Source organism: Mastigoproctus giganteus, chromosome 12 (genome assembly GCF_048544385.1).
Source record: "Mastigoproctus giganteus isolate SK-2022 chromosome 12, ASM4854438v1, whole genome shotgun sequence".
Lineage (NCBI taxonomy): Eukaryota > Metazoa > Arthropoda > Arachnida > Uropygi > Thelyphonidae > Mastigoproctus > Mastigoproctus giganteus.
Genome location: NC_143586.1, coordinates 37,423,225 through 37,448,665, shown reverse-complemented (window position 1 = coordinate 37,448,665; position 25,441 = coordinate 37,423,225). Strand labels below are relative to the sequence as shown.

Sequence of the window (25,441 nt, the reverse complement as noted above, 5' to 3'; positions counted from 1 at the left end):
TCCCATAGTAATAAAGGGGTTCTGTTCCAAAGTATGAAATATATAAGAAAAACTAGTCTAAAATTTTGTCTATGTATGTATTATATGTACCGTCATAATATAACTATGTACATAGACAGTACATGGTGAAATGCAAGCATAAGGCATCAAAATGAAAATAAGAAACAATTTAATATTAGATGTAATATTTATTAAAAATTTCAAACAAATCTTTCAAACCACCGCCTTTGCTAGCTAAAAAATTTATTCTGCCAGTGCTATCACAGTTTCGCAAACGTGTTGATAAAGGTGTTTTGCTTTTTCACGAATACAGAAAACAACAATGGACCCAACACTGAACCCTGAGGGACTCTACTAATAACATTAGTCCACGATGAGCAGTGTCCATTGATTACCACTCTCTATCTTCTCCCCCTCAACCATCCCTGTATCCATAGCAGCAATTTGCCTCCAGTGCCACACTGCTCCAATTTGTGCAGCAGTCTTCCTTGTGCAACAGTATCAAAAGCCTTTCTAAGATCCAAATATATAATATCAAAGTTATTCTCTGCATCCAGTTCTTTTGTGACTGCATCATAGTATCCAATCAAATTGGTCAGGCAAGACTTTCCCTTAACAAAACCATGCTGTGTGCGAGCTATAATTGAAGTCTTGTCTAGATGATCCTGCAGTGCTTCTTTAATCAGTTTACTCAGTGCCTCCATTAATTTTCTTGGAACAGAAGTTAAACTCACAGGTCTATAATTACTTGTGTCATCCTTTGATCCTCCTTTGTGAATTGGGGTCACATTTGCACATCTCCAGTCTGTGGGTATCTCCCCTGAGTCCAAAGAAGCTCTCATAATTATGGCTAAGGGTTTGCTTACTTCCTTTGCTGCCTCCTTTAATATAACTGGATAGATCTCGTCCACCTCGGGTGCCTTTTTTATGTTTATCTTCAACAATTTCTCCTCCACTTTCCTCTCAGTTATTAAAAAATCATCTAGCTCACTGCCAGAGTTTAACTCACCACTGGCATTCCCCTCCCTGAATAACTCCTCATGGGTGAATGTAGATGCAAAATACAGTAAAACCCTGCTATTCGTGGGGGTTACGTTCCTGAGAAATGCCGCGAATACTGAGTTATGGCTCCCATAGTAATAAAGGAGTTCCGTTCCAAAGTATGAAATATATAAGAAAAACTAGTCTAAAATTTTGTCTATGTATGTATTATATGTACCTTCATAATATGACTACGTACATAGACAGTACATAGTGAAATGCAAGCATATAGCATTGAAATGAAAATAAGAAACAATTTAATATTAAATGTAATATTTATTAGAAATTTCAAACAAATCTTTCAAACCAGTGCCATTGCTAGCTAAAAAACTTATCCTGCCAGTTCTATCACCAGTTTCGCTAAAGTGTTGATAAAGGAGTTTTGCCTTTTCACGAATGATGAGCGAACTTAAGGGAATTTTATTTTCAGTTCGGTCTTCTATCCACAGATTTAAAGCCTTTTCCATTTTTTCTAATTTAACATCACGAGTTAGAGAGCAAATTTTTGAAGCAATTAGCGCGTTTTCGCGGACACTACAGGGGATTTTTTCTTCCGATTTCTTGATTGATCTTACCATTGACTCATTGATTTTATAATGTTTTGCCACTGACGAGACATTTTCACCATTAGAAATTGACTAAGAACTCAATTTTACTCACTAATGCCATCACTTTCTTTGATCTTTTCACAATTCTCTTGTTATTCGTAGCCATATTTTTGTAAGGGTTAGAAAGAACTTGACCACAATAAAGTCAATTACTTCCATTAACACACTCGAAAAAGTCTGTTTTACACTGCAAAACAGTAGATTTATCACTTTTGTAAGCATATCAATTTATAAATTGATAAATTTATTCAATTTATAAGCATATAAATTAAAAGCAAATGACGAAACCTTCCATGACAAGTGCATAACACATACTGAACAAGGATTAGCGAGAAACATCCACGCTCGCGATTTTGTCCCCCCTGTCTCCTCCACCCACTGAGCACTGTTTTGACTGGGAAAGATGATTTTAGTCACGCCCATGTTTTTTTATGGCGGAAAATGTTTACGGCGCTTTAAAATTCACATTTTTTTAGGTTTCATTTTGTATTAAATCAGCGACTGCGAATATGTGAAACCGCAAATACAGATACCGCGAATAGCACGGGTTTACAATACTAGTATTAATATTAGCCATATAGTACAAGAAAGCCACAGGCTTTTGTTGCATTGGCAAAAAAAAAAGGGAAAAAAAGTAGATATGAAAATACAAATTATGCACTTTCCTCCTCACTTAGGTAATCATCCAGTTGACCTTTGAATTTCTTCAAATTGTGAAACTCATTACCTGTGGAGGATACTTGTTCCAGCAATCAACAACTCACTGGCTAAAACAAAATTTCCTGCAGTCTAATCTAAACTGTAATTTAGATTTATGGCCCCTAGTTCTGGAATTCTTTATAACAGTGAAAATTCCTCATTCATCCAATTTGCTAACCATTCTCAGAGCTTCACAAAATTTAATCATGTACCTTCTAAAGTGCCTGTTTATCAAGTCTGTTTATTAATGAATCAAAATTCCTCTTTATTAACAGAATCAAAACTCAAATCACAAACATGATCAGAATAAATGGTGCTTATTGTAATTATTTTATGGCACCAGCATAAAAAATAAATAAATGCTGGCTCATTCAGCTTTTCAGACACTACTGTACTTAGGAAGGATCTATTCAAAGTTTCTTAATTGCAGTGAGGAAGACCAGGAAATTCTGTCTGTAAACTTATTATAATTATTTTAACAAAAGTAATTTAAATTTTTTGTTTAGTGTTTCTAAGAGTAGTAAACCATTACTGACAGAGGACACAACCATTCATGAACATACAGTTTAGAGAAGAAAGTTACAGATTTTACATTTATTAATTTTGAAATCAATGGAAAATTTAGATTAGTGGTTATATGAGTCTTAGATCCAGATTTTAGGTTTGCCCAGTGAACTTTTGATATTCCACAGACTAAATAGCTTAAGGTGTGAGGTAGCAGAGGTGGACCATACTTTGGAGGCATGTAGGCTCGCTATTTTACTTATTTATTTTTTTTACTGTGGGAGATTTAGAGACATGGACTAAGTTCTATTTAATAAGCAACACCTTTCTTGGTGAGGAAGTTCTCTTCATTTATAGGTGAGGCCCAAACCGAAATTTATGTGCAATCAATAAGCCAAGATCTTTGTGAACAGACACAGATGAGATGGGATGACTATCAATCAGACACGATTTCTGGGCGTAAAAAATGTTTAATTTGGAACATTGTGCAAACATGAAATTTTGCTAATGCTTAGGGAAATCTGTTTCTAAAACATTGGAAATGATAGTAATGAGATGCCGTGAATTCTCACCATAGTTCACCAAATGCATCCAGAATTGTCAGCAGTGAAATATTGGAAGGTATTGCATAACAGCACATTCGCACACTGCTTGTTTCTCATGTAATAAGAGCTTACTGAACACAATGTTGTTTTGTTGTTGTTTTGGTTTTTAGGAGCATTAGCAACTAAGGCCATATTGCTCCGGGATATGCGGTGGTCATTCCCTGACCTTTCCGCATCCTCCATATTTGGTGGTGACGGGCTCGAACCCCAGTCTAATCAAGAAGCATGTGCTATGCACTGCTGCTCCTTCCCACCTGGCTACGGAAGCACCCACAATGTTGTTTTAGTTATCACATTCCCTTGCATGACCTCAAAATAAAACAGTGTTTACAGACCATTGCTTCTGCAGTGAACAACAGATTATTGATGCAATTCAAGGTGCTTTTCATTTTATTGCCATTTCTGTTTTTACTAATAAGTAAAAACATATATGGCAAAGAAGTTAAATTAATAATGCAAAATAAAAATAATAGTAATGCTCAACAGGCTAAAATTAAATTGAATAGTAAATTTTTCCTGTTGCAGAGATGTCAGGATCACTAGCACCATCTGATGATTGCTGATCTGATGCTTCAGATTGCTGCTGAGATATCATGACACACAGATGGCATTTCTTTAGTCATTCAGATATGTCCTGAAGATATTTATTTGGGTGGCTGCAGCAATTATGCCATCAAGAGGGGGAAAGAGACTAATTCCAAAAAAAATGCAAGAACTCACTGTAGCATAAACTAAAAAGGCAGAAACTGTAGAAATTTTATTTCTTAACTTATTAGAATTCTTGTAGTACTTGGCATGTACTCCATTGTAATGTGATAGTTTAAACTGTATTTTATTTTAAGTTAGTCCCTTCAGTAGCTTTATTATTTCTTTATCTTTCTCGGTTTTTGCTCATTCTTTTGGTTTTCTAAATTTAATTAACTTTCATGGTCACTTCCATCCTTTTACTGTACATCTTTACAGTTTTATTTCTTCGGTACTATTACTTTTCAAATACATCTCAGTGAAATCTGTCTTCAGCTTGGCGTGCTGTTTCGTTGTTTTCCATATATATTTCTTCACTCAGTTCTTGTACGTCTTTCATGTTACTTTTTTCATATACAGTATTATTCATAATTTATATATACAGTCAAACTTGGTTATAATGAGCATCAAGAGACCGACAAAATTTTCTCATTATAACCATTATTCACTATATCAGTGATGAGTTAAAACTACCTCCTATTTTTTTTTTAATTCTCAATAACTTGATAAAAAGATAGATTCAAAAAACAAAAGAAATGTTAGAGAGAAAAAAATAATAAGTTTATACCTACATATTATTTGTATTAATATGCATGCATAAACTACAACACACTTACTACTAAACACAATTTATTGCCGACCGGGCTAGTCAGGTGGGTAAAGTGCCTGCCTGGCAACCCAAAGGTCGCAGGTTCGAACCCCGCCTCGGGCTTGGATCAAAGTACTGCAAAAACCTTGGGAGGTGCACTATGGCTAAAGAAGCTGATGCGCCAACAACTACCAAAAAAAAAAAAAAAAAACACAATTTATTTCTCCATAATAAAAAACTACTAATTAATAATAAACACTTTCAATTAGTCTTTTTATTTATGAATCTAAAAATTGATGTTTGTTTTAAAGATTTCACTTTGATATTTCTCAAGTTTCCCCTTAAAACACATAACACGTTATAAGTGTTTGCCTTTATAATTTGCCGTTATAATTTGCCTTTCCTTCAAAAAAATTAATGTGTCCATTGCACCTTGAGCTTGGGAGATTGTCGGCACTGGTTTGATTCACTTTCACTTGTCATCATATCATATCATAGTCTTTATCGTCTTTGTTGAGCACAGCATCTACAATGTCACTCTCTGTAGGAAGACCACTAGTTAACAAGTTGTCATTGACTCATATAAATTCATCAATGTTATTATTAAAACCTACAACGTTGTTACACAGCAACCATTCAGATAATGGTAAGTTGTTTTCTCCTTCGTTTCCATCATCTTCATCTATGATTGAATTTCATTTGAATTTAATTTCGATTTCTTGAAGCAATTCGGTATTGTTGTTGAATTAAAGTTGTTTCACGCATCGTTCAATAAATTTATAGCATCCAATATCAGTATTGACTTGTTAATCTGTCTCTTTGACTGATTAGATGTAGAACTATAAATATTTTATAAAATCCTTTCAATATCTTGATTACACCTATGTCCATTGGTTGTAAAATTGATGTCACATTGGGAGGCAGAAACACTAGCTTAACGTTGGACAAATTTTGAATCTAGGGATGTGCAGGACAGTTATCAACTAACAAAAAAATATTTTTCTTCTTTTTGAATAACTCCTTATTCCAATCACGTACGTATTGCCAAAAAATATCTGAAGTCATCCAATCTTTCTTGTTCGCAGTATAATCCACAGGAAGTTTCCTTACATTTTTTAAACACCGGGGTGTTAATGATTTTCCGATAACAAACAGTTTTTTTTTTATCAGTTTCAGTCATATATGCGCATACGAGCACCATCAAGTGAGTCTGATTTTTTTTTTTTTTCCAACAACACATTTTCCCCCTTTGAATTTAAATGTATTGTCAGGTGTCAAATTATAAAAAAAGTTCTGTTTCGTCTGTGTTGTAGATGTCTTCATCATTGAAATCTTTCCTGATTTCAGCCCAAACACGGTCAATCCATTCATTTGCCATTATTGGATCTGAAGATTGAGATTCTCCACTAATTTTTACATAAACAGTGTTATGTCGGTTTTTAAATCAGTCCAGCCAACCATTGTTACATACAAAATGATCTTGTCCAAATTGTTTAGCAAATTTTTTTTGTGTAGTGAACTATTGAAGCAATGCTTCATTGATGTTTGTAACCTCGCACTTTCTAAATTTTTTTTTTTTTTTGTTGTTTTTGGCTATGTTCTTTTCCAGTGCCGATATGTAAACATGTTTATCCTTCCACAATATCGATATTATTGAAGAGGATAAAGAAAACTTTTTACACATTTCAACAATTTTTGCACCATGTTCTAACTCACAAATAATTTAGACTTTTTCGTAAATTGAGAGACACTTCTTTTGTTAGTAGACATGTTTCCGAAGGAAGGGGTCATTTCTAACTGATTTTATTTTAAAATGACAGTAAAGTGATCTGCATTCAAAGTTTTTAAAGTCCCGGTTTCAAAATTCTTAGAAGTCCCAAAATAAATTTATGGTTCAGTGAATACAAGACAATCTGTAAATAGGATAATGCGACAAGCGGAATGCCAGTGCACTATTGCATAGTCCCCTGTCCTGGAAAGGAAGGTCATAAACTGGCTGCTAATCTGATGCAGGTGGTCATAACAGCCAAGTAACCCATTTTATTTTTGTCTATTCCAAGAATTGGATTTTTTTCACTACCTGGGCAATTAAGAATGTTTGCATAGTTACCAGAATTTGTACAGTATATTCGTGTAGTACACTCATTATAACAATGAGTGATTGTATGGGAATATGCGTAAATTAAAATAATTATGGCTTTTTGCTCATTACAGCTGTGATCTCATTATTTCCACTCTTGTTATAACCAAGTTTGACTGTATATTATTACTTTTTTTAAGAAATGGACTCTATTAACTTCTTTCTTTATTGGTTTGTATTCACTTTGTTATTTATTTATTTTTTCTTCTTTTGTATCATTTTATTTATGAACTGTTTGATAAGAACTGAGATGTATTACCAGAAATAGTCATGGAATGCATTGGTCAGAGTTGTTAATTAAAGAAAAAAAAAACAGGCTGTTGAGAAAAATTAATGCCCAGCTTTTATCGTTAGCTGATATAGTTATTGCTTTAATGTTGTGTATTGAAGAACTAAAATATGTATTTGTGTGAGATATGCAAGTTAAATTTTGACATTAGCATTATGCGATATACCTTTATAGTGATTTTTATGGTACAATTTGCAGTTTTTTTTTTTTTTTTTTTGTCATGTAAGCCAAAAGAAAGTTTATGTATAATCTTGATTATTTTAATTATTCGTTTATTTATCAATGCCATTAATAACAACATAGTGAAAAAGAAACACAAAACATAATTTGTTGCACTTTGCAAGTTAACATGAATATTTTCCACATTTTTAATAACTGGAAGATTTGCAGTAATGATTTTCAGTAAATGCTCACCACTACTTGGCTGTAACAAGCATTTGATATAAAGGCATATCTGTTTAATGGTGCTTACCGTATAAAAATTCTTTTATAAAGAGGTAGCAATTAATAAAATCGATTCAAATATTTATTTTTTAACTTATGTCTATGTAGAGTTCTGCAGAGTTATAAGTACATTTCACAGCTACTACAGAGTTTCTGTGTAATAGTTGTGAAATTGTGAGTGATGCTGCTCTTTTTTGTTTTGTGTGAACTCTATGTACACAAGTTGAATATTTTTGTGATCCCCCCCCCCCTACAACTTGTATTTTAACAAAATTCAAGGTAATTTCAAGTTTAAAATTTAATGTCTAAGTTTGTTGATAATAAAAGTTGGCCAGATAGTGCAGTTAATGACATTAATCATGGTAGATAAATGGACTGAAAAATGGCAGTGGAGGTTTAAAATCGATAAGTGCGAGGTGCTTCATCTAGGTAAGGTGCTATCGATAAGTGCAAGGTACTCCTAGATAATGGCTGTTATGCAAGGAAGTGACTTCTTTTCCCCATCAGCCAAAAAAAAAAAAAAAAAAGTCAATTTTAATCACCGATACTTTCCCTATTATCAGATTTTCACTTTGAATTTCAACAAACTCCACCTCATCCACTCAATCAGGTAACTTTTTCTATTCAGCTACTATTCAGTATGTCACTTGAAAAGAAAAATTTGTGAGATCTACCCTTTTGTTACACCATAAGTTTTTTTTTTTTTGTATGTCCTCTGGCTTTTGTCTCTTCTACCACTGAGAATATACCTTCCTTGATCATTTTACTGATCTCTTTCAAATCCATTTAGCCTCACACACTCCATTTAGCCTCCCCCAGTGTCTAGTTGCCAAGCTTTCCATTCTGCACCTCATAAGCCATTATTCATGTGGACATTGATTAGTGTCCCTTACCAATCTGTTTGCCCTTCTTTTAACAGATAGGTAAAGGAACACTAATCTGTTTTTGCTCTTCTTTGAGCTCTCTTAGAAACTCTCTCTCTTTTCAGGTATAGTCTCCAAACCTAAATACAATAATCCAGCTACAGTCTCACCACGTCTTATACAGAGGGACAATGACATCCTTCTCCCTGTTTGCAGAGGTCCTGTAAATTGTAGGTAGGACATCATGTGCTTTCCTTGCCACCTGTTTATGTTGCATGGTAAATTTTATATCTGATTGTATCATTACCTCTAAGTCCTTCTCATCCCAATTACTTTTAACTCTTCTCCCTCTAGTTTTTATTTTTAACATGCAAGATCATACTACTTTGGGTAGCAACAATCTCAGGAAAGTTGAAAAAGACCTAGTGGTAATTTTACAGGCTGGTATGAACTTAGTCAGCAGGAATAAAGAGCTAATTAACCCATAAATCAGTGATTAAATCACATCTTGAATACTGTATACAAATTTAAAATCCTCATTCTAGGAAGGATGTAGATTTGTTGGAAATGGTGCAGAAAAGAGCAACAAGGTAAATTGGTGGCACAGAAGGGTATTCTTACTAATGAAGACTGAATTTCTGTAAATTGCATCATCTAGAAACTAGGCATGATGACTTATCTGAAATCTTTGAGATATGAAATCCCTGTTAGCCTGACTTTTTTTTTTGCTAGTTGTTGGCGGTGCATCGGCTTCTGTGGCCATAATGCACCTCCCAAAGTTTTTGCATTTTACTCTGATCCAAACCCGAGGCAAGATTCGAACCCGCGACCTTTGGGTTGCGGGTTTGAATACTCAACCCTGTTAAAGCCAGACACTAACCTGGCTTTAACAGGGTTGAGTAAACCAAATGATAATAGCATCTTTACTGTCTTTCTCAGATGACACATGCAAGGGGATATAAATTTAAATTTAAAAGTAAAACAAATTAAATTAAACAAATTTTAATATGTTTTCAGACAGAGAATAATTGATTGTTTAGAATAAACTTCTACCATTTGTTGTGAAAATAGGTAGTTTGAATAAACTTAAAGAATGATTCGACAAATAATTAGAAGGGATGAGAAAATTAAGTGGGTAAAAGTTTTCTTTTTTAATTGATGTTGTGTAACTTGCTTGCTTCCTTGCATAAAAATGTGTTCACAAGTTATATCGAATCACTGACACCAAATGGTCATTGGTGTGAGTGGTTCAATTGTCCCTCTGTAGAATCCAAACTAATTGAACTAATAAGTTTGGAAAATGTAATCAGTTAAAAAAAAAAAAAGACAGAACTTTTTTCTTTTTTATTAATTCATAATCTGTAATTTCCTAAGTCAACAATTGGTCTCATTTCTGCTCATGTGCTGCACTGCATAAACAGCATTAGCACAAGAACACTTTTTATTAAAATAATAAAATTTTATTGAACTTGTTATTTCAGATTTGTTAAAAATTTGTTATTTTAGATCTTTACAAGGCTTCTCCGTAGTTTCAACCTTCCAGGTTCACCACATACGTTAACTATCCGTCGATCTACAAGCTGTTTTGATACTGTTGCAATGGTTAACTGGATTTCTGCATTATTTGTAAGTATATTTACATCAATCATTTTGGTATATACAGGCTCTAGTATTTAATGTAGCCTAGCAAATTTTCAGTTTATTAGGTTGCATTAAATATCATTTACTGCAAGTATACAGTGGTCATTGTTTGCTCATATTGAAGTGTCCAGGACCTGATGGCTGTTTAGTTTGTATGCTATTTTTACAAGGAATCTTTAATATAATGGGATAGACTTGATTTCACTTTTTTTATTTTTATATTATGTGGAAATATAATCATTGTATAATTATATGCTAATTATATATTTTATTAGTATTTATATATTCCTTTATATAATTAGCAGTAGTGCCTGTTATGTAATTTTTGAACTCCACCTCTTTCTTGCTTTTGTCACTGTTGGTTCAAAGCATTTAATAATCAGGTTAGTAATTAACATGCAATACCAAATTTTAATGCATGTTTTATTGGTTCACAAATGTATGTTTTGCTGTGAATCAGAACTGAACCTGTTTTAGGTCCAGTTCTGATTCTGTAGCTCCCCTCCCCAACCCTCTCTGTCTCCCTCCACAGAGATCTTGCTAACTGCAGTTCTGATCTTTTTCAAAATTCTTTAATGTTCCTTAATATCTTTGTACCAAATTTGATGTCAATAAGTTAGTCCAAATTTTCACTCCCATCCCAAAAAAAAACTACTATACAAATCCCACCTCAGAGTTAATGTCACACATGAATGTCATGTGGTGAAGATTTGGAAACTACTTCTTAGGTACAGTATAGAAGAAACTTTCTTCTATACTGTACCCAAGAAGTTTCTAGAAGTCTGGACTCAACATTGGAATTTCTGTTTATCCATTGCTGCCTGAGGTTTTCATGACTAATTTGGAAACATTTTTATTTAAACAAATCACAATTCTCTCAATTTTGAGATCACTGTTCTGTTGATGACATCCTCTCATATAGAGCATTAGTATGGATGCTCTCTATAAATTTTTCCTCTAAGATCACCTTTGAAGTGGAACTTGAAAATCGAGAGACCCTGCCATTTGTAACATTTATTTCACCATAACACAGAATTGTTTACTCACATCCATTTATAGAAAGCCCAGTCCAGTAGGGAAGTCATCAGAAAGAGTAGATACCCTAGGAATGTGATTGACAGTCATTATCACAACCAGCTTACATTAATTTTAAATTTGTAAACTTTAATATAAAATAATTTAAACTGGCCATACATTATAGTGTGTTTCTTTCAGACTTCCTTTAGATTAAGCAGGAAAAAAAAAAAATAAAAAAAAAAAAATAACGAAAGCTTGAATAGTCTTCCCCCCCCCTCGGTGAATGCTCCATGTATGTCTACCCTTCTTGGCATGTATGTATATAAGAATTGTATGTATTCATGTAATCTCTGTAAGCTTTGTTACATGCTTTTTCTTTTTCATTTGTTTAAGCCACAGGAAGAAGAATCCTAAATGAGCTAGACAATAATGTGTGGCCACTTTAATCTAAATTATTTTATTATTAAATGGATATCAGATGAATTAATGTGGCTCGTGGCAGAGAAGAAAAATGCATGGGAATACAGAAGCCTATGGCAGATATAAGCTAGTCTGTAATCAAGTCACAAAGGAGGTTAGGCAGGTGAAGGCAGATTATGAGAAATCTTTGGCAAAGGATGCAAAGAAAAACTGCAGAGTTCTTTACTTATGTAAACTCTAGAAGGAAAGGGATGAATCAGATTGGTCCACTTGACACAGATGGTTTGACCATTGATGATTATGCTCAGGTTGCTGATAAACTGAATGAGTATTTTGCATCTACATTCATACATAAGGAGTTATTCAAGGAGAGAAAGCCAGAAGAATAAAGATATATAAAGATCTGCAATTTTGCTCAGATTAGCATGAAATTTTTAGTGACCTATAATTTTATAGGTTAGGTCTTTTGCTTTTTTATTTTGGGGAATGTGTTATTTTTAACAACCTTAATTCCATGTATTTTGTTTAATAGGGTGGTGGCAGCAGTTGTCAGTTACATATTGATCGACTGTTCAAAGCACTGGAATCATATTATCACCCATCAAATACGGGGACATGGATGGTAAGTGTAATTTTTTGCCATTCAAATATTGGGATATCTGATTTTTTAAATGTATTTGTAACTTATGGTATTTAATTAACCGTCCCTCGTTTTTTTTTTTTTTTTTTTTCCTTCTCCATCTTACGCACAAAGATGTAGATAAAGATAGTGGTCCACTTCTGAACTGATGCAGTATTTTTTTTTTTTTTTTTTTACTTCACCATATCTTTAGAATATGGATTCATTTTCAGATTTTAATTTTCTTTTTAGTTATCTCTTTCATACTCAGTACCAGTACATCTATTGTGAAGAAGTAATGAAAAAGCAATATTTGCTAAAGTTAGGTTCGTATTATCGGAAATCCCAGCAATAATTTTGTTTGTATGATTATAAAGCAAAGCTAATCTAAATATCTGGAAAAGGAGATGTAGCATGTCTTGACAGGTTCATAGGAGATTCTGTTATTGTTTGTTTCATTTTATTTTGCAAATTTTTCCACTGTTCAAATGCATCTAGCTGGCAGAGGAGATGAGGTAATCTCAGCAAACATACAATATACTTTCATTGTTGATTCAAAATCGTTACAAAATTAGAAAGAGTGTGAAGTGTAAAAATCTAACCATGCCACATCTTACTATTAAGGCTGTTGCCTAATCTTCATTATTTTGAAATATCCACTAACTCTGTAGTTTTAGATTTTTTGACACTTAGAAGATATTATGTAAACTAGTTGATGTTCTTTTGCAAAATAAATGCTTTTTGGTTAATTTTGTGCAGTGTACTGAATTATCACCCAACATGTAATGGGGACACCTGATGTAATTTTTTGAAGTGGAGGAGAAGGGAGATTGGTAGGGGGGAACGATTATGTCAACATAATGACTCAATTTCTTGTCTGTCAAGTTAAATGGGTTCCACTGCACTACCCATATGCAGTACCTTGCATTTGTTAACATTTAGCTTCAGTTACCTTCTCAGCCCATTTGCCTAATTTTTCCAGGTCTTGTTGCAGTATCATGCCCTGATCACTGTCATTAACTATCCTGCCACCTTCGTATCATCTGCAGATAATATATCTTCATCTGATATGTCTTCATCAATATCATTTATGTCATATTTATGTCTAAACAGTATCCTTTAGTCAAAGAATGATTAACTTGTTAGAATGGACTGCTACCTGTTTTGTAGAAGTTGAGAGTTTATAAAATTGCAAAGGAAGGGACTGTACAAATACTTAAAAGAAATGGGTAAATGAAGTGAGTGAAGGTGACATTGGTTATTCTCTTATATATTTTCTCTGTTTCTTTTTTTTTGAACTTGTTTTGATGATACATCAGTTGGCTTCTTTGCATCATCTTGCCAATAGTCTAATCCTCTTCTAAGAGTGAAATCTCTCTGTTCATTGCCACAGTTGAAATGTTAGTGTGCACTTATGAGCCAAAAACATTATGACGCCACTTTCTCCACAGTTGGATGCATCCCACAGCACCTAGGAGTGACATCAATGGCCAGCCCAGCATATATAGTGATGGCACAGATAGTACCTATAAGTTTGTCACTACAAAACATGTGCAGTAAAGTGTATTTGTGTCAAACGGCACTAGGAGTTTCCCCATCTCCACATAGTATACATTGTCATGCGAAACAGAACACTGTTGAGGCCAGAGATTTAAAAGTGTATGGATATTGTACATGTGTACTGTCATGTACCGTTGTTCATCTGGTCATTTAGCTGCTGGACCCCTACTGAGGCCCAAAGTTGCCCATACTTGGCCTCGTGGAGGCATACCAGGTACACCAGTATTACAGTTATTTACTCCTGCAGGCCCTGCCACCTAATTTCCTGAGATTTCAGTGGCTAGGGCCTATGTTAAAAAAAAAAAAAAAAAATGGAGTAGACGCTAGAGGTTTAGATAAGGCCGAGATAGGTTTTAAATGAAGGTTAGGTTAATTTTTCACATTAAAGTTTAGCAGCTTGCAGTTTGGACATTCACGGTCGGTAAAGGTAGAGTGGGGAGGAGACTGAAGATTGGGGGACAGGTAGAAGTATGGGAACGAAAGAGAAGGCGATCCCAGGAGTGTCAGTGGAGCAAGCCCCACCAGGGGAAGAAGGGAGAGGCAGGGGGATGAGACAGAGGCCCATCTCTTCCCCCTCCCTGCCTAGGGATGGGGTTTTAAAAGTGAACTGGGCAAGGGTGCCCAGTTCAGAAAGCCAGGCAGCGTGTTGCAGCAGAGCTGCTTTGGTCATGTCCAGTCGTTGCATTGCACATGGGAGAAAGAGTCCCGTCCAGAGAGATCATTGTCTAGTAGAGCCTGCATAGATGGTGACGGATCGTCTATCCTTTGAGATGAATGTTCAATCCTGGGAGAGAGAATGAGGTCCCACCATAACGGTCATAGTCTGGTTCAGTTTGGATTCTCATGTACAGGGAGCCCTGGGCTAATGGCGTGCATCATTGATTGCAATTTGTGTTCTCCTTCTTGCAAATAAGTCTTGTGCAAATTTGGTGAGCGCACTATATTCATCGAAGCTGTCCAGGAGATGGTGTTCCCAGTCCTGAGGTAAGTAAGTTAGTCTGGTGATTAGGATTCCACGTAGGTCGTCGTACAGCGGGCGTTGGTGCATCAAATGTTGCCAGCTCTCGCGTTCCCCACATGGACAATGTGGGTCCTCCACGAGCCGAAAGGCTGCAAGTTTTTCATTGAAAGGTCCATGACCTGTCAGGAGTAAGTGGAGTGCAGACCTGGGTGGAGCCAAGGTATACTAAACTTTGTGTATATCCGGAAGAAATTTCCTTCTCACTTCTCCTTTGGTGCTGTTTGTCCAGCGGGTTTGCTATTCTTGCTTCAGATGCCCCAATAATCGGGTCTTTTTGGTCTTTCTATCATTTGTAGGTTCAATGGTGTACCCCATGAATATGACGGGCATCCCTTTAGATAGTATTAGTATTAGTAATGGCCGCATGGTGCAAGAAAGCCTATGGCTTATGCTGCACCAGCCAAAAAAAAAAAAAAAAAAAAAACCCGAATAAAACAAAGATAAAAAAAAAAAATAAATAATAATAATAATTAATAAATGAAAAGGAAATTAAACCTATCATCCTATGCACTTCCCTCACCCGAAGGTACTATCCAGATGACCTTTGAATTTCCCCAAACTGTCAGCCTTTACCACCCATGTAGGCAACTTATTCCAGTAATTTATAACTCGCTGGCTGAAATAAAACTTCCTGCAGTCCAATCTAAACATTTCCCTGTGTAACTTGAATTTGTCCCCTAGTTCTAGCATCATTTATAATCTTGAAAATTTCGTCCTCATTCATTTTACTGATGCCTCTCAGAGCCTTAAACACCTCAATCAAATCTCCTCTAAGGTGTCTAGTTTCCAAACTCTGCAACCCACATATTCAAAGTCTTTCTTCATAGGGAAGCCCTTTTGCCGATCTCACCAGGCGGGTTACCCGTCTTTGCACCCTTTCAAGAAGCTTGATGTCTTTCTTTAGGTGCGATCTCCATACTTGAACACAGTATTCCAAGTGTGGTCTAACAAAAGCCTTATATAATGGGATTATCACGTCCCTATCTCTACCTTGCAAAAGTTCAATAGGACACCATGGGCCTTCCTTGCAATCTGTTTACAATGCTCAGAGAATTTCATGTCTGACCGTATTGTAATGCCCAGTCCCTTTCCTCCAGTACTGGGTTTAGTTGAACTCCACCAAGTGAAGAAGTTATTCTGGAATTACTGTTTCCCAGGTGTAATACCTTACACTTCGTTGGATTAAAGCATAGCTGCCATTTTTCTGACCATTCCTGAAGTCTATCTAGGTCTCTCTGAAGAAACTCAGCTTGACAGTGATCATTAACTACTCTACCAATTTTAACATCATCTGCAAATTTAGACATCACGCCCTCTATCCCTTCATCGATGCCGTTTATGAAAATTAAAAACAACAGTGGTCCTAATACTGATCCTTGGGGAACCCCACTTCTTACATCAACCCAGTCTGAGGAATAGCCATTTATCACAACCCTCTGCCTCCTGCCCTGAAACTACCTGCTATCCATCTAAGGATTTTCCCAGTGATTCCAACCTGTTCCAGCTTATAAAGCAAGTCATGTGGGACTGAGTCAAAAGCTTTGCTGAAATGTGAATAAACAATGTTGAAATTATTCCCTAAATCCATCTCGTGAGTGACCCTTTCAAAATAGCGAACCAGTTTTGTTAAACATGATTTTCCCTTTACAAAACCATGCTGAGTATCCTTGAGAATTTCAGTTCTATCCAAATGATCCTGAATTCCACCCTTGATCATTGTCTCCATGATTTTCCCTACCACTGAAGTCAGACTGACAGGTCGATAATTTCCAACTTCACTCTTAGAACCACCCTTATGTATGGGAGATACATTGGCACTTTTCCATCCAACGGAATCTCCCCAGGGTCTAGTGATGCTCGCATAATTAGCCTCAATGGTTCAATGCACTTACTTGCCGCCTCCCTTAAGATTATAGGGTAAATTCCATCAACTCCAGGAGCCTTACTGGCTTGTAGGCTCGAAAGTTTTTTCATTAAATAATCTTGCGAAATTTCAATATCATTAATTACATATTTTTCAACTTCGCTTCCACAATTTCCCATTGCCACAAAAGGTTTTTCATTTGTAAATATTGATGCAAAATAACTATTGAGTTCATCTGCAGCGGCAGCTGGTATATTTAATACTATCCCCTTTCCCTTACGTAAAGGTCTGATCTGGTTTTTCCTGCTCTTCTTGCCATTTATATATGTGAAGAATTCCTTATCTTCCCCCCAGGCACCTCCGTAGCCAGGTGGGCAGGAGCAGCAGTGCGTAGCACATGCTTCTTGATTAGACCGGGGTTCAAGCCCGTGACCACCAAATACGGAGGATGCGGAAAGGTAAGGGAATGACCACTGCATATCCCGGAGCAATATGGCCTTAGTTGCTAATGCTCCGAAAACCAAAATAAAAAAATTTTTATCTCCCCCCCCCCGTTTGCTCTGTTTACTAGTGCTTTCTCATAAACTGCCTTTGCCTGTCGAACCTTTTTCTGTTGCTCTATTACAGATCATCTTGTAGCTGTTATAGGCTTCAGTACTTTTTATTGCTCTGTAACCTTTCCATGCCACCTTTTTCTGCTCGAGTAATGTGGCAACTTCACTATTCATCCAACTTGGAACCCTCCTCGTGGAGTATTTTTTTAATGGTAAATGCGCATTCAAGGCATCTGTGATTAATGTTTTAAAAGCATACCACAGTTCAATTGTATTCATTCTCTGTGCGATATCTACCCAGTTAATAGAGGCCATGTAGTACCTTAAGGCATCGTAATTTCCTTTCTGAAATTAAAACCCATTCCTTTGCCTTTTGCTACTGCTACCTCTTTCATCATCATCCACCATAGAACTCCGTGATTCCTTCCTGCTACTGGTTCCTCTACTGTCAGCCCTGTTATGTCATCTGATTCATGAGTGATTCATGAATGGTCTAGGATATTCTTTTTTCTAGTACTTTCATGTTGATACAAATAACAAATAATACAAATAATCCTGACATGTTGATACAAATAACAGTCAATTAGTTGATTTAAAAATTTTGTTCCCCATGTCGAGTGTAAGGCGCCTCCATAGCTAGGTGGGCAGGAGCAGCAGTGTGTAGCACATGCTTCTTGATTAGACCGGGGTTCGAGCCCATGACTACTAAATACGGAGGATGCGGAAAGGTCGGGGATTGACCACTGCCTATCCCCGGAGCAATATGGCCTTAGTTACTAATGCTCTTAAAAAAAAAAGTCTAGTTTTCTTCCCATTTTCTCCAGTTAATTAGAGGCAAATTGAAATCACCCATAATAAGACATTGGTGCTTACTTGCCCATTCCATTTGCATGTAGAGGCTTTCGTCATAATCTTCACAATCACCTGGTCTGTAGATTACTCCTACTCGCATTATACCTTTGTTTCCAACTATCTCACACCATACAGATTCTATACCAGCATGTGAAACGTCTGAATCCGGGAAAGCTATCGTCGCACTCAGGTTGCTTCTGATAACAAGCATTACCCCACCACCCCTTCTATCTACCCTATCCTTCCAAAATACATTATACAAGCCATACTGAAACTCATCATCCCCAATTTCCGGGTGGCACAACGTCTCCATAAGCCCTGTTATGTCCACATTACTTGTTTTAACGTTTTAACTTGTTTTAACTGTTTTAACGAGCAGTTCGAATTCGCTCATTTTATTCACGACACTTCTAACATTACTATATAAACAATTAAGACTTACTGTTCTTGTATATTTAACAACCCTAACACAACCCTTGAAGTTTTTTAGGCTCGCTTCACTGGCATTAGCTACCCGCTCCTTGAAACGTTTCTGCCCCCAGAACATCTAGATAATATGTCCAGTTGGGGTAACAGATAAGAACTCTTGAGGTATGTGCAACAGTTACTTTGACCAATATTATCAGATAAATGCGTGTCAGTATTACCCACATCCCCCCCTAACTAGCAGTTTCTCTGAACCTTTAAGGTATATTCAATAATACTGGCAAAAACGTTTGCACCACCTTTGTTTAAGTGTATCCTGTCTCTACAAAACAAATTCCTTCTACCTACAAGTGTGGGCCATGCTGATAAAAATTCCTTCCCCCCCCCCCCCCTAAAGCTTTGCAGAGTCCTTCAAGTCTTGAGTTAATCCACAAGGCTTTTAACATATAATCCCTCCTATCGTGTCTGGGCAGAATTGCAGACACATAGACATTGTGGCCTAGCTCGTGGCATTTCCTCAGCATGGTCCTGTACTTTTCCAACAAATCGTCAGATCGTGTACGTTTAATGTCATTAGTTCCCACATGAATAATAATATTCTCTTTATCCCCCTTAAAATCTGACAATCTGTTGGTAACATCATTAATAGTTGCTCCTGGCAGACATACCGGTTCTCCACCTATCCTTATTAAAAAAAATATTCCCTGTTTCCCTGACAATGGAGTCTCCTAATAAAACGTGTCCTTTTTGAACCAGAGTAGTTTGCACTTGGTTTTTCTGTTTTGAGGCCCGGATCAGGTGTACATCAATTGGTAGATTGCTGGAGTCTTGAGTCCCTGATGAGCTCCCAGATGCATTATTCTCGAGGGCAAGCACCCATATTTTCCGTGACTCAAATTGTTCCATCAGTGCACCAAATTGTAATTCAAGATCGGTGCACTCCTTACATCGATCACAAAGAAAAGAATCCCCAGGTGAGCTATGATTAGTCACCAGGTCGACCTTGGAAAACATTTCACAGGTTCCGCAATGGATTAAATCATGACTCACCTGTAAATCGCCATCGGCTATTTCCATGTAAGTCACGATACCCTGTGACATGTTTAAGGCAGATCTCGTAACTACCATTATAAAATTAGCTAAATATCAATGAAAATGAACTTTAAAAAATTATATCTATAATATTATAAAAATCAATCTGTTACAGGAAAACCTATAACAAAATAATCCAACAATATCTAAATAAATCAAATATTTAAAAGCAATAATCAACAGTAATCCAATCAACTGAACTGAGGAGCCCTGACGAAGCGCGTCCGCTCACCTCGAATGCCAACACTCGAATTGTTTTACTACTGTAATAGGTAGTATGACAGGCCACACCTGACAATCTACTGGTCCAGCAGGAGAACCCCTAAAGCACCTGCATACTGACAGTCCTGCATGCGCGGGTTATTGTTAGAAGGATTGATCTCTGGATTGAATCAAGAATTCTTTTATTTACAGCCATGGCTGTCTTGTGGAACCAGATTGGAGCAGCATATGAGATTGCTAGTATAAATGTAGCCTTATATTAGAGAGAGAGAGAGAGCGTTTTCTTTTTCAGGCCCCAGTCGCTCCTTGTAACACGGGCAACCAGTGCAGAGTAGTTTCTAATTTTTATTCTTAGTTGCTTGAGGTGAGGTTGGAAGGAGAGATTGTTGTCAAGGATGACACCTAAATATTTCATATGAGTGGAAAGCTTTATCATTTTTCCTTTTATTTTAATTTGCGGAGGTCTTCTGATATTTAATGATCCTTTGAGAAGGATAACGTTGTTTTTGTTGGTTCAATTTGTAGGAAGTTTTCTTCTGCCCATTGTTGTAGGATCTCTAGGGCATGGTTTGCCTGTATCTCCAGTTGGGGCGTGGAGTCTGCCGCCACCATCAGTGCAAGGTCATCTGCGAAGACTTGACACTTTACTTCCCCCAAGTTGGTGTCAAGAAAGTCGTCAAAGACTATATTCCAAAGCAGGGGGCCAAGAACGGACCCCTGTGGGCATCCTCTATGGATATTTCTTGTTATTCTTTGGAAGGATGCTATGATTTCAATTCTTCTTTGGGACAGGTATGCTTTGATAGTATTGTAAAGGTTTATGGGAGCATGCGCTTTGCGGAGTCTGCCAAGGATGCTCAGTCACCAGAGGGAGTCGAATGCCCCGCAAAATCCACAGCGATCACCAGAAAGTATTTACTTTGGCATGCATTGGCAGTATTTATAAGGTTCCTGATCTCTTCGATTGTTGACAGTCCCAGCCTGAAGCCATATTGGTTTGCTGCTTCGAGGTTTGCTGTGGAGTAGTACTGTTGAATCCACTTGTATAAAAGTCTTTCATAGATCTTGCTCAAGACCGACAGCAAAGCAATGGGCCGATAGGAGGTCAGAAGAGTTGGATTTCTGTTAGGATTTTTTAGGATTAATTTAGTATTCGCAATTTTCCAGTCCTTGGGGAAGTACCCCTGTTTCAGACAGCAGTTATAGAGTCGAAGTAGGAGTCCTGGTGTTAAATCCACAACACGCTTTATGATTTCTAGTTCAAGCATATCCTTGCCCGGACATTTCCTAGTTTTTATCTGTGCAGCAGTGCTCTGAAGCTCTTCCTGAGTGAACGGCTGTTTTTGGTTGTCAGTGGCGTAGTCATTGTGGGTAAACCTGTTCCTTGAAGATGGAGTTGAGGATGTTTTCAATTGACTGCTCCCACGATGCTGTAAGCAGTCCCTGCGGTGTTCTGGTAGTAGTAAGGACTTCCCCCCGGGGAGTTTGTTGGTGGTAACTTTATATACCACCCCCCAGGGATCTGTGTTTCCCGTGTTGGAGGCGAGTTGCTCCCAGGAGTTTCGTTTGTTTCTGCTGATCGAGTTCGTATATAGGTTTCTGGCAGCCTTGTAATGCTGTCTCATGACTTCTACTTCAACAAACGTGCAATGGGGAAAGGGAGGGGCTGGATGGAGTTTGAATACGGAATGATTTGCAGTGGTAGGATCGTGGGCCAGCATCTCAGCAAGTGCGGGCCAGCATCTCAGCAAGTGCTGGCATTTGTTGGCTGTCCAAGGGCAACTGTAGTAAAGGTGTGGCAGGAATGTTACAAAGAAGAGCACATAAGCACCCAAAATGCCGGGACGGGGAAACCACCACTGGTTGACAGTCGAAGCAAAACACAGTTAGCGCTAGCCAGGTGGGTAAAGTGCCTGCCTGGCAACCCAAAGGGCGCGGGTTTGAATCCCGCCTTGGTCTTGGATCAGAGTAAAATGCAAAAACTTTGGGAGGTGCATTATGGCCACAGAAGCCGATGTGCCAACAACTAACAAAAAAAAAAAAAAAAAACACAGTTAGCACATTATGCTCAGGACAACATATGGCTCATGATTCCTCAGATAATGGAAGACTACAACCAGGGTGCCCAGAGAAATGTTTCCAAACACTTCATTCTTAGATAGGCCTGTGGAGTAGGTGACTTGTTCATGTGTCCATATTGACTGAATGTCATTTGACACCTCTGCTTGTAGTGGGCATGGGAGTACCATTCCTGAACGTTGGACTACTGGAAAAGTGTTGCCTGGTCTGATGAATCAGGGTTCCAGCTTCATTGTGCCGATGGACAGGTGCGTGTTCTTGAAAGACGTGGATGGCAAGCAGGTGAACAAGTGCAACCACACTGCATGGTTGGATAAAAACAGGCCATTGGCAGTGGTATCGTGGTTTGGGTGATGTTTTCATGGACTTTACTAGATCCCCTTACCCCTATTGAACACGCACTGCCAGATCCTGCCCTGGCATTGTTTTGGATCAAGTTTTGCTCTACATGGTGACCATGTATCCAGATGTCACTGGTCTCTTTCAACAAGACAACATCCCATGTCAAAAGGTCCACAAATTTGTGGGATTCAAGGATTATATCCAAGCATTATATCCAAGCATTATATCCCCTGATGTCAATCCTATCAAACATTTGTGGGACACATTATTCACCAATCCATGCCAGTGCCTGATAACATTGCTGAAATCTGGGATGTCCTTCTGCCTAGCTAGTCCAGAATACCTGAGGGCACTTTCTGTGGTCTTGTGCAGTGAATGCCATGCTGGGTAAGTGGTTATCATGGTGAAAGGCAACCCAACATGCTATTAGGTAGGTGATCATAATGTTTTAGCTCATGAGTGTATATATTTATTTCTTAGCTGAGAAATTTATTTATTGCTTAAGAAATAAATTAAGTTCATGGAGAAGTGTTGCTCCTTTCATTAATGACTTTATTCAGTGTCATGCTTTTCAAATGCCATATTACTGTAACTGAGGTTTGTCTATATTTTTACTATGATCCCTCCCCCTTTCTTTTTTGAGTGCAGATTAATATTATATGTACTTCTTGACTTTTCCCTCTCTGACTTATTCATGAATTATAGTTTTAATGATCAAATAGAAATTGTTTGTTACAGTTGAAGCTACAGAGAATATTATACAAGCTTCCGGCTGCAGTTGTGAAGAGGTTGCATAAGTAAGTAATAAAATATGAATGCCTAGTTGATCTTTTTTATTCTGTTTTGTATAAACACAGTAATTTAATGCATTTGTTTTTAATATAAAATAATATTCACACATGCACTACAAATTCTGCTTTCACTTCATGATTGATTGCATATATGGGTTGTAAAACCTAAAGATTTAGAATACTTGAAATATAAATTAGATAATTTACTTTGGAGTCAAGGATCTGTGAATTATATGCAATATATGAATTATATGAACTACATGCTCTCAACCACTAAGTCAGGGAATATCGAAATATGAATCTCTGGAGATGTAGTATTGCATTAGAATGCTATATGGTTATTCTCAATTTTATGAGAAAAATCAGAACAACTCAGACAAGTTTCTTGTTGGTTATGTAGTTTTGAGGGACACGCAAAGTGTTATCTATCTTGGGGATAAAGAAACAACATAGCGTAATTTTTTTTTAGATTTCTGATCAGGAAATAATCACTAGGGGCCATGTCTGGACTGTAAAGTGAGTAGTTTAACTTCTGGAGTCTACAATTTCTCAGAACAGCAATCCCTTTATAGGATTCGTGTACAGAAGCATTGTCACAAAGAAGAATGGCATTTGTATCAAGTTTCCTCTTCTTTGTTCCTTTACTTTGACTGATTTTCGAGGGCAGCTGTACATCCAGTGATTTTCTTATGTGGTATGTAGTCTATCAAAAAAAAAAAATCCCTTCCCATCTCAAAAAGTGGTGGCCATTATCATTTTGACAGAGGGTCGAGTCCTGAATTATTTGTTGTTGTGCTTGGCATGCTAAATCTTTGGATGCTACCCTACCATAAACACTCATCCTGATTTTTTTCAGGATGGGTGTTTATCCACAGTGTTTCCATTGCATGGGTTCCTGTTTTTTTGTTGTGCTTGTTGTGCTAAATCTTTGGATGCTACCCTACCATAAACACTCATCCTGATTTCTTTCAGAATGGGTGTTTATCCACAGTGTTTCCATTGCATGGGTTCCTGTTTAGTTTCTGGATCCCAGTGATGAATCCACATTTCATTACCATTATAATTCTTGAAAGAAACCTGTAGATTTCTTTCAAGAATTCGTCATAGGTTTGAATCCTGCATTGTTTCTGAAGTGGTATGAGCATTTTTAGTAAGCTTAATGTGTTCAGGTGTTCAAGGATGGTCAGTGTCGCTCCCCTCAGATGTATTACATTTTTTGGCAGTTACAGACACTAATATATCTATTCTGCATAACCAGCCCTTTGATTTTTTGACAAAAATTCTAGAGTTGTCACTTCCATTGGTCATCCCAGCAGAGATCAGCAGTCATATTATGTGGTTTCTTGACTCCATTCAAAAATTTTATGATATCCCGATGCTCCACTTTGTGACATCTGTGTTTTCCTTTCAGTTGCTACTTTAAATCTCTTGTGTACTTCACTGTATGAGCTGGACATATGCAAAAGATACAGATTATATTATGATAAAACTACAGCTTTTTTATATATCAAACATATTTATAGTCAGTGTAAATAATTATTGAATGCCCCTTATACATACATTACATACATTACTTGAAGCATGTTAATTTAAATTGTTATGTTTATGAAAGGCTCTAAGAACAATAAAAAATTGTGTGATATATATCCATGTTGGTAAAATGCAGTTCCAACTGCTAAAACTTCATACTTTGACCATAACTGCAAACTTTATCCCTGTACAGAATATAGACAATCCAATGGAATTCTTCTTTTTTTTTTTTTTTTAAAGAAAATAAAATTGGCCACACCCATAATAGCCATATAAGTCACACTTCAATTTTAAAATCATTAATTTTTTTTGAAAAAATAAAAATGCTAATGATATTTGGCACTTTTTTCACAAATTATTGCTAAAAATTTTAGTGCCATGTAGTTTTAGAAATGCTTATAAGCCACACTCCAATTTTAAAAGCATCCATTTGGGAAAAAAAAGTGTGAAGAATATTTGAGCAAATACTGCAATTACATTATTGCATAATTTGCTCAAATGATACTTGAGTAATGTTTTGTTTTGTTAGAATACTTGACTAATGTATTGTTTTGTTAGAATAAAGGTATTTGTAACTTTTTTTTTAATAATTAAAATTTTTAATATCTCATTATTTAATTATTTAAATTATTTGGGGTATTCATTAGTACTATTATTCACATTAGTATTATTCACCTTTAGGTATACAGTTACCTAAAGGTAATCAGACATACCTCAGAACCAGAGATCTATTTGGTCTGGAAAACCAGTGTATATCAGTTTGAAAGATAGCAATTTTAAATATAAGTAATTAAAACTGTGCCCCTCATGAGGCATATCACATGTATTTGGGCAGCTTGAAGCGTAGTTCTAAGTTACTGTCCCATCATATTCCATATATACCCA

General features: G+C 36.6%; 1 protein-coding gene across 1 annotated transcript in view; it reads left to right on the top strand.

The window, feature by feature from the left end:
- The window catches only part of LOC150076901 (proteasome activator complex subunit 4-like), a 514,513-nt gene that overhangs the window by 102,222 nt on the left and 386,850 nt on the right, over window positions 1-25,441 (top strand). The window contains exons 8-10 of the mRNA XM_090386346.1: window positions 10,033-10,152; window positions 12,137-12,226; window positions 22,974-23,032. Of these exons, the coding sequence (XP_090242472.1) occupies window positions 10,033-10,152; window positions 12,137-12,226; window positions 22,974-23,032 (269 nt within the window). The remainder of the gene's footprint in view (window positions 1-10,032; window positions 10,153-12,136; window positions 12,227-22,973; window positions 23,033-25,441) is intronic.